Below are 11188 nucleotides of genomic sequence, written 5' to 3' on the forward strand. Positions count from 1 at the left end.
ATTAAATATATTTAATGCTGTTTGATGCATTTCATTTGGCCCTGCCCTGACAGCAAAGTAAAGTTTCTGGGTGTTGTGATGTGCCACAAAAAGTGAGGTGTGGACGACGTCCTGCAGTGAGGGTGTGTTCTGTGATTTTACTTCCTGATGGACTCTTACTCACTGAAGGACTGGCATTCAGTAATAGAGATCCCAAATGATCTGAAGATCTTCTTATAGGCCTTCTAGAAATCTGGGCATGCCTTGAACTGTAATGAACTGTAATTAACTTTCTTAATCTTGTATAGTGTTTCAAACATGCTAAGCAAAATAGTTGCCTACACACAGATGGAACTACATATCACAGTAATACCAATATTACAAAAATCAGTAGTATATATGAGTGTATTGATTTAGCCATGGCTAGCCTCTGAGGTGTTTGCGTGTAAGGATCACTGTACTGTCGCTAGCCTCACACTGTTGAATAGAAGGAAACGGCGGTCAGTGACTTTTCCTTCCCCTGAAAGAGAATTTCCTCCTGAGCGCTCAAACTCTCATTTGAGTTCAGAGAAACCTACAAACCAGTAACATGGAAATGCTCTTTCTTGCCTTATTAACACTGGAGCGTTTTTATGCATTAAGTGAGTATTAATATTATGATTATTTACTGGCTTTCCTATCTTGTTGGTTAGGGACGATCTGAGCAAAAACCTGAGTTATATGAACTGTTATTGGAACTATAGCAGGTTCGCTGAACTGATCAAATATGTATTCATAACCATTCAGAATACATTTTATTAATAACATTATCGGTATATACATTAATAACATTAATAACAGGATTAAATTCATTGTTATTACGTATATTACAAATGTTCATGTTTTTTTTATTTTGGATGTTTTGTTATATTATTTTATTGAGTGTTCATTACTGATCCATGTAGCATTATATAATGTATGTTAATAATGGTGTATATTATAAAGTATGATAAATGATTATTTTAAACTTTAACTTTCAACACAAAGAAGCTTCATCTATCAGTCCTTTTAACATTGATTATAAAACTGATTTCACTGATTAATACAAATAGCTAACACTAATTGTCATTTGCTAGCTTTTTTGGCTGTGTTATTTTGTGAGTGTGTATCAGTGAGGCGACAAACTTATCTTGCATCGAGACGAGACCATGTGCCTCCCTGAAGACTTTCTGACTTCTACTGTGGCCTGCAATCCTTCAGATGCTGCAAAACAGATTGTATTGGTTTTTCTAATGTGTCTGAAAAAATCCAGAAACGAGTTACAGCTTTCTCCACCCATACATCAGGTCCTATATTGGCTGTTGAAGTGAAGTGTGAAATTATCATGAGTGGAGTTTATGAAAGGCTTTCTCACCTTAGACTTTCTTTACCATACAGTGGCCAAAAGTCTTGCTTCAAAATAAAGAAACTATCTTCGCAAGTCCAAAGAAACCATGACAATCCTACTCAGTGTTCTTATTCAGAGATATTGATTGTAATGTCTGATCTGTATGTTATTATCAGATTACTCTGATCATCAAACTAACACGTGCAAACAACTATTTATTTTCCGCTAGGTGGTTTTCTGATCGCACACACTAATAAAGGGTTATGTCTGAGCACACACAAGAGTGTGGTGGTCCTGAGGAAGTGTGATGAGAGTGACCCGTCTCAGCAGTGGATCTGGACCAGCAGCATGAGACTCAATCACACACTTATGTCCAGATGTCTGTGGGTCAATCAGAGCACCAACATCCCGCACCACACTCGCCTGGTCAAACTCAGGGACTGCGATACTGCACCGGCATGGAAGTGCTACAACCACCGAGGGATCTTTGGATTGGCAGAGATGCCGATGTTCCTGAAAAAACAGGGTGAACGGGCTGTTGTCTGCTTTGAGCAAAGGAATTCAAACTGGTCCATGATCACGATGGACTCTGAGGGGAGACGGGTGTCCAAGTCTCTCTGCCCTGCCACAGGTCAGCTGACTGTCTAGCCATCACATAAATGTCCACTTACATCTGTCTTGGCAATTAGCCTTTGGGTTGATTTGATTGGCATTAGTGAATAGGCCTACAATATAATACAGTACAGTATTAGACTACTATATGTATGCTTATCTATCATGATTTAAAACATTAGTAGAAAAATATGTCTCAAGCATGTAGTCTAATTGGTCTAATATTTAGACCAAAATATCAATGTACAAAGAAACATATCTGAATGTTATGCAATCATTTCAAATTACTGTAGTTAGTTACAGTAAGTAACATGGCTTGTGATGTCAGGATCATTTACGAAACTTTGGTCTTAACTACAAATCTTCAGTAAGCGATCAAGTTGAATCGATTGAGCACAGGTGCATTACGGGCTTCAAGGAGTGATGCATCATTGAGGTTACAGTACCTTAATGAACGCACAATATACAAGTATTATAATCTATGTATTTATGCTGTCCAGGGTGGTTATTCATATTATTAAACCACATCTAGTTTTCAACAAGTTCATAGGAAAAAATATGCCTCTCCCTACATTTTTGCAAAACTGTGTACATACAATTCACTGCTTTGCATTTGTGGCAGTAAAACACCAACAGCTTTGTTGGAGCCACTTTTAGCATCACTTACTGGACATGTCACTTTGAAAGTGTTGTGAAACATGCAAGAAGCAACATAACATTATTTTGTAGAAATGTTGTGACTTCCTTATTTTCCAGGTGAGCCTGGGTTGCCAGTTTTGCACCATTATAAAGCACTCATGATAAAAAAGCCATCTAAAAAATGCACAACAGTTTATTTTTCGAAACGCACTTGCAGTGAAAACACATCATGCTGCATAAAGGTAACATCAGTCTTTTTTTCAACAGGCCCGTCCACAGTTTCAACAATGACACAGTTTCCAATGAAACAGGTTTCAGTTTTTTCCACAGGGGAAATGACCACTCTAACAGTCCCTGCCATTACTCAAAGCAGAGCGGTGACCCACCACAGTAACACAGTCAGAAGCAGAACTAAACGCACTGCTACCACTGCTCTTGGTGATCTGATAACATTTACTGCCAAAACAGACTTTAAGGAGAACTACACTCAAACGCTTGAGACAGAATCACCCTACGAGATGAGTGATGTTACAGATGTGTCCTCCACCGCTCTGATGGTAACGGGAACTCCTCATGTACCTCAGAATTTCACCCAGAATAGAGTTGACATGACAGAGATGACCTCAGATGTTATGGAGCAGACCCATAACCCTCTGACTTCTCAGACAGAGTTAACTATCTCCCCAACAGACGCTGAGCCTTCAGGTTCTTCTAATGGGAGCACTGAAACTCAGACCATTTTAGACTTTCATACAGGACCGTCTGAAGCTAACATCAGTGATGTAGATCCTACACTGACTGAGAGTTCAACCAGTAGTGTCCCAGTGTCAAACACAGATGGGGCATGGACAAATGCCACAACCAAAAGCTCAACCACGACAAAGATCATCAAAGATGTTCAGACTATGTTGCCATTTAAAACCAGAACGACCCGAGCAATTACTGAAGTTCTTCCTAATACAGATACTAGAGCTACTCCAAATACAGCCACCAGTTCTGCTAAAACTACAGCAAGTGCAACAACCACCCTTACAGCCCCGTACACATCTACACCTGCCCCGGACACAGACGCGTTCACATCAGCTACTTACACAACTACTGTGGCTCCAGCTACAACTGTAGAAACAACCACAACCACCATCACCACCACAGCTGCTCCGAGCACAAGAACCTCACCTCCACCATCTACCGTCACTCCTACCATGGCTTCCACAGCAAAGGTGAGCAATCAAATGTTACCTATATTCTCTCAGATTTGAAGTTTTGCTATGGTATATCTGCTTACAGTCTTGTCTAATGCTGTCAAGAATTTCTGCAAATGCAACAGCTAACATGATTCAGACAAATTCAGTAAAGCAAGGTTTCAGGTAGTTTTGAAATTTGGAAAATCAGCAAATGCACCATCAAAGGACAAGGTACAAACGTTCTGATGTCTACTTTGCTACCAAAATTTACAAGCTCTAATTTGGATGGCTGGTTACTACATAACTTCAGTAGAAACCACATGAGATTGTCTTGTACCTGTAAGAAACTGCAGGACAATCAGTGCTGCCGTTCACACGAGTCACGGCAGTGCACCTCTCAACATGTTTACATTTACATTTATGCATTTGGCTGGCACTTTTATCCCAAATGACTTACATTGCATTCATTTGCACTTTATCAGTTCATGCATTCCCTGGGAATCGAACACATGGCCTTGGCATTGCATCACCATGCTGCACTGTTTAAACCACACCACTAATATTAAGAAATTACAGTGAACACATAACATCAGCCGCTCAGTCTCAATTTAGAAATAGGCCATTTATGACAAATACTTGGGGCTTTGCAAACATTTGACATTTTGTTTATGTGCACATTGTCTAAGGAAATTAGTTGATTTTTATACTACTGGTCAATATCAGTTCCTCTTTAATTTTCTGTTGTATATTTCTTGTTTGTAGTTTACAACGACGGAGGCTGTCAGGTGTCTGGTGAATGTGACTGCAGAGAGTATTAATATGGATTATTGTGTATTTAATTTCACAACACCTGGAAAATCCTGTAGCTTCATTATGAATGATACTTCTCACTTCACAAGATGTTCTGAAGATATCAAGCGTCCCAACCATTATACATGCCTGATGATGGGTTTGACTCCCGGTGCTACCTATTTGTTTGGAATAATGTCTGAGATAGATGGCATACGCTTAAACGTTACAGTTCAAACTGGTAAGTCCTCTTACATTTCTTCATAGCTTTAGTTTTCTGAATCTGAACCCTTGAACAGAAGTGTCATGAACCAGAGGAGGGCTCTCGTGTTCTCTATTTAAATAGAGAATATTTTACACAATAGCATGCAGTGATTTATGGTTGCTTTGTACCGTTCTTCTTGTTCACATTGATATGGTGGAATACATTGTTCTGACAGATTTGATAAAGCACCTGCATTCACACAGATTCCAGAGGATGTATCTGTGAATGGCTGTAGGCATGCTGTATATAAGTGTTTTTCACTGAAGTCTTGGCAGCCACGCTGAACACTGTGTTCATAAGAGCCATCACTGACCCTCTCTGACTCTCATTTCCTTGTCATGGGCATCTTTGGGCTGTAAAGATGAATGAACTTTTTTTCTCTTCTGTCAGACTTATGTCAGACTTATATTATTATGCTTAAACTTTTTTGCTAATGTTACATGTTACTCAAAAAAGTAATTAATTGCTAATGGTTTCTAAATCCTCCAAGCAGAATTCCTTTAGCTGTGTTTATTGGAGGGGTTTCTTTCATGTACAGCCCACTTCAAGTCCCCCCGATCCACAGCATTTCAACCTGATAGAGATCTGGACTTTGACTTGGCCATTCCAGAACCCTTAATTACTTTCTTCTAGATCATTGCTCTATGGATCTGCTGGTTCATCTTAAATTTGTTCCTGATGCCTTTACGTTCTCCTCAGGCATCTTTTTGTATGATATGAAATCCTTAGTTGTCTTTATGATGGGAACCACTGTAGTGTTTGGCTTTTGCCAAACATGATGTTTGGAACCAGGACACATTGTTCCAGAATTCCTGTTCCACATGTAGGAAAACTTCAGTCATGCCTTGACTTTCTTTTTCAAGACCAGAAGCTTCTTCCTTGCTGTCCTCCCTTGTAGACCCGATTTGTGGAGTTTCTAATGGTTGACTGGTGCACGTTCACGTTGACTGTTGCTAGAGCTGCCTACAGATCCCTCAATGACACCCCGAGGCTCTTGGAAGGAATCTTGATGGGATGAGCCCCATTATGACTGACCTGAAACCATGGAAAAGACTTTCTTCTGAGACATTCCGGCAGATTTTTGGAGATCTTCGAAATCTTGGCATTGATGGTACCATGTACTTCAAAGCTTATGACCAAACTAGCCCAATTTATTGAGGTTTATATAATGTGTGGCCCTCCTCTTTATTGATTTTTAACTTATAGCACTTGTTGCATTAATTGCAAATTAGCTCTATGAAGCATTTTAAAACCAGTGGATATACTGAATGTTTTATATATGCTGAGTTACTGTAGTTTTTCGGTAATGCTTTAGATTGCAGCCCGAAATTTACAGCGTTAGTAAACCGAATTTACAGCATACTTTTTTGTAATAATAGTGTACCTGTACAGTGCGTACATGTAGGTCTACGGTAACAATATGCAAAGTTTGGGGAATAAAAGTGTAACAACGTAAAATTACAAATGATTATTTTGAAATTAAGGGGTACCTATTCTAATATTACATGGTATGTATGACTTACTATGCTAAACAACAATCTTACGTCTGGGAGCAATTTAGCAAGAACATACACTTTTTGTAATAATACATTGGCATTATATTATACATACAGGCCTAGGTGTTTATAACCACATATTCTATTATTACAGGATACATGATGGAGATTACTAAACAACAAAACTGGAAATCTAGGGAAATTAGTTAATGAGTTTCTGCTTTGATTTATAATTTACCATATAGTCTACTTACCTTACAGAAGTATTGCAGTCAATCTCAGCTCCGGGTCAGGCCAGCAATCCCTCACTCTCCAACTTCCCAACACCACTATCACCAATTACATTCTTCTGATGTTCAGTTTGCATGACACTGTATACCATCAAGGTGTAATGCAGCTTAAAACAAGCTTACCTCTTTTCAGCTGTTCACAGAAAATAAAATACATGATACAGCACTTCTCAGTGTACTCACACCTCAGTGTATATATATATACTGTATAATTGATGTGTTTTTTTATAGCAAAAAGGTAGAGGATTTAATTTGGTCATCAAACAAAATAAATTAAAACTATTGCAACATTTTTGCAACAACTCTATAATTACTGTGCAAATATACTCTTGTTCTGTGTGTGTCTGAAGTGTTACCACCTTGTTCCATGTAGTTACTGGGTAAGTACAACAAATTGCTCCTAAACGATTGTTGTGTAGTACAGTAGGTAATACGTACATACATACCAGGTAATATCTCCATCATGCCAAGTTTTTCTAACCCAACATGGTAGGCTGTTTTATTTAACTCAAGTTTTGTTCGAAAATTACTATCACTATTACTAATTAAAATCACACAGAATATGACAACCGTAACACAGGCAACAGGTAAAAATCAAAAGGTGAAAATTTATTACACCAGAAACTGACAAAAATATAACCATGTAAAGTGCAGGAAAAACAACAACTCCATAGTTACATAGCTTATAGCTACAGTTAAACCAAATTGCTTTTGAAAATTGTAATACTGAATAACTTATGTTTAAGTACAAAGTTGAGAAGTTATTTTGTTCATGTTTCCATTGACGAAAAAATGAACACTACGGCCAAACCATAATGACGGCATGAAACACACAGCCTAAAAGCCTGTAATAAACAGTGAAAGTCAGGAATAAACTGTGTATTTTATCAAATCGACAGTCTCTGTTTAAAGCGTTTTTATCCACTCTTCTCTAGCACCTTTTCAGCTTGTTCAGTAACCGGAGTCGTACCGAAATCTGAAGGTGCGTTCACGACATATCGTAGTTACCGTGATTACCAGATACCAACTTGTAAAAAGCGTTCATGTCCTCGTAGAACTTGTAATTACAACTTGTTTTCTGAGCTACAGCTTGTACCACCTGACCACCTCAGATTCATTAGGCACTATGTTTATTGATAGTGTTATAGTTCTGAGTCCAAGGGTGTGAACAGCTCCAAGTAGAACGTCACGTGTTGTCTCGAAATCACATTGCGTAATTACAACATTGCGTGAATGCAGCATGACTCATAGATATGTATAGGTAGATTCCTCCTTACCAACTGTTTCTATGGACCGCTATACGTAAGCCGTCCGCCATATTGGAATGTCAACGCCGGTCTGTGAATATCGGAGAGCAATGCCGGTGAATCTGCACTGCAACTGTAGTTATACGCATGTATGAATAATATATAATCTTCAGTAGACTTCAGAACATGCTTTTGCTAAACTAACACAATACAACAAGATGAAGTCGTTCGCAAACAAGGCATTTGAAAGGTACTTTAGTTTAAAAACCTGTAATACTGAGTTAATAGATATTAAAAACACAAACCAACACATTCTTACCTGTGAAAGTTTATCCAGTTTCTTCAGGAATTTAAATTTAGGCAGTTTCTACAACCAGATGCTGCGCAATGTTGTTGCATCTTGAAACTCATTGATTTTTATTGTGAGTGATGACAGATTGACCGTTCCAAGATGGCGGACGCGTCGACGTGTCTGGAGCGACTGAATGTGGCAGCTACCTATACATATCTATGTTATTTACTGTCTCTGACATCATTCTAAACCCAAGTGCATTATTTATTTATTTATTTATGTGATAGAAAATTGACTCCAGGAAGCATATGAAAACATTTTTATTATTATGTATTTGTTTAACCTTGCTTTTCAGAGTTTGTATATTAGAGTAACATGACTGTGGGTAAATGGTGATGTTTATTTTTGGGTGAACTGTTCCTTTAATCAGCAGAACCCACAATCTGGACTTGTCTTCTCACACTGGCCATTAATTGACAGGGCCGAGGGCGCTGTCTGCCAGGGGCTCCCAATGTGCGTTTTTGGATGGACGATGGGCAAGGGCTCATTTGAATTAACTAGTGCAAAATTTAATTATAAGGAATTATTTCTGGTCTGCTTGGTACCCTCTTTTATGCGGTTGTCTCGGGTGACAGGAAGTGATTTGGTGCTGGTCCAACATTGTGTCTCTCAACATTAACATCAGCCTTTTGTTACACAGAGCAAATGAAGAGGGCAAGCCTTTGTGTGTGTCTGCATCTGAGTGTGCCTATATCATAGCATATATCAGTACAGCTTTGTGTTCAGATCTACCACCTGACCACCTCAGATTCATTAGGCACTATGTTTATTGATAGTGTTATAGTTCTGAGTCCAAGGGTGTGAACAGCTCCAAGTAGAACGTCATGTGTTGTCTCGAAATCACATTGCGTAATTACAACATTGCGTGAATGCAGCATGACTCATAGATATGTATAGGTAGATTCCTCCTTACCAACTGTTTCTATGGACCGCTATACGTAAGCCGTCCGCCATATTGGAATGTCAACGCCGGTCTGTGAATATCGGAGAGCAATGCCGGTGAATCTGCACTGCAACTGTAGTTATACGCATGTATGAATAATATATAATCTTCAGTAGACTTCAGAACATGCTTTTGCTAAACTAACACAATACAACAAGATGAAGTCGTTCGCAAACAAGGCATTTGAAAGGTACTTTAGTTTAAAAACCTGTAATACTGAGTTAATAGATATTAAAAACACAAACCAACACATTCTTACCTGTGAAAGTTTATCCAGTTTCTTCAGGAATTTAAATTTAGGCAGTTTCTACAACCAGATGCTGCGCAATGTTGTTGCATCTTGAAACTCATTGATTTTTATTGTGAGTGATGACTTCAAGCCATATCGTAATTACCATGATTACGAGATACCAACTTGTAAAAAGTGTTCACGTCCTTGTAGAACTCATAATTACAACTTGTGAACTGGGAATTTTCAGAGCTACGACTTGTACCACTACCACCTGACCACCTCAGATTCATTAGGCGCTATGTTTAGGCATTGATAGTGCGATAGTTTCAAGTCCAAGGGTGTGATCAGCTCCAAGTAGAATGTTACGTGTTGTCTCGAAATCACAGTAATTACGACATGGCGATGCAGTATTACGCTGTAAATTGTGGTCTGTAATCTGAAGCATTACCAGGTTTTTCAGACAGGGGCAAAGGCTCAGGGTACAGGTTCATAAGTGGGGCAGGACCTTGGTGAAATTGGGTGGCGCTGAGTTCTGAGCCTCCCTTTCCTATATCCTTTTCCTTTTATTTGCTCATTTTACAGACTGTAAAATATAGCTGAACCATACAATAACTGCAGTTCCCAACAATGACTACAGCATGAAATCAAGATAATCGTTTCTTTAATGTTTACTGTGTTATATGTAATATTGTTGCTGGGTTGGTGAGTGGTTCAGGGTCGTGTGGTATTAACATGGAGAGCGTTGTTGCTGTGGTTTGTATGTCTAGGTTAAACCATCAGTGGAGAATCTCTCTCTCTGACAGAAAAATGTGTCTGGGAATGGCAATCAGTCCCATTTTGTTATCTAAATGAACATTGTATAAGTAAGCAACTAATTTTTTTAATGTTCTTTCACCAAACAGTTTGATAAGTCCTGCTTTAAAGCAGAGTGTGACAGTATGAGTTTAATCATCTCTGAGTTAATGTGAGCTCATTTTACACTGGTAAAGTCATCATGTTCCACAGGACACAGAAACACCTCTAACCAAGAGCAGGTTTTACTCCTAACAAAAGACCAACAGCTTTTTTATCGTTATTTCCAGGATATTTTCAGCTCGCCTCCTCCCTTCCTGCTTTACCAGACTACCCGCCCACATATCCTGTCTTTTACTGCCAGTTACCCATGATGCACACACACTTATGCATCATCACATACTCACTCTTCAGTTGAGTGTTTTCAGAAAACACTAATGTTGAGATTGTGAGATGATGGTGAATATATCACCACTGGCAACTGGGTTCATTCTGTCATTATTTATTCACCTTCACTGTAAAAAGTAATGAGTTGAGCTTACTTGGAAAACCTGTGGAAACTGATTGCCTCAAATTTCTCAAGCAAATTAGTTTATAATTTTTGAGTTAATAAAACTTACTGTAACTTTGTATAGGTAACTTGTGTATATGTATAGGTTACCAGAAAACTTGAGTGTTGACAAGTTCAGCCAACTTAGAGATTTAAGTTAAGCTTAGTGCACAGAACTCAAAACAGTTCTCTTAACAAGTCTGCTTTGTTCACATTACTAGACAAATGTGTGGAAACTGATTGCCTTAAATTTCTCAAGTAAGCTGTACTCAAAACTTGAAGTTGTTAATACAAAGACAGAAAACAGATTGTTAGCACAACAATAGGGCATTTATTTGTTTAAGAAAACAATGTTACTTCAAGTCATTACTTTTTAGGCATGCTATCAAATCAACAATTTAACACTGTAAGAAAAATTGCACATACTGCACTCAGGAAATAAATAGAAAAAA

General features: G+C 38.4%; 1 protein-coding gene across 1 annotated transcript in view; it reads left to right on the forward strand.

Annotated features, from left to right (window-relative positions):
• Positions 1–552: 552 nt before the first annotated feature.
• ptprbl (protein tyrosine phosphatase receptor type B, like) overlaps positions 553–11188 on the forward strand; it is a 51262-nt gene continuing 40626 nt past the window's right edge. Inside the window, exons 1-4 of the mRNA XM_016485221.1 lie at positions 553–620; positions 1575–1976; positions 2864–3816; positions 4543–4810. Of these exons, the coding sequence (XP_016340707.1) occupies positions 569–620; positions 1575–1976; positions 2864–3816; positions 4543–4810 (1675 nt within the window). The 5' untranslated portion in view covers positions 553–568. The remainder of the gene's footprint in view (positions 621–1574; positions 1977–2863; positions 3817–4542; positions 4811–11188) is intronic.

This window comes from Sinocyclocheilus anshuiensis, unplaced genomic scaffold, assembly GCF_001515605.1.
Source record: "Sinocyclocheilus anshuiensis isolate Anshui unplaced genomic scaffold, SAMN03320099.WGS_v1.1 scaffold445, whole genome shotgun sequence".
Taxonomy (NCBI): Eukaryota; Metazoa; Chordata; class Actinopteri; order Cypriniformes; family Cyprinidae; genus Sinocyclocheilus; species Sinocyclocheilus anshuiensis.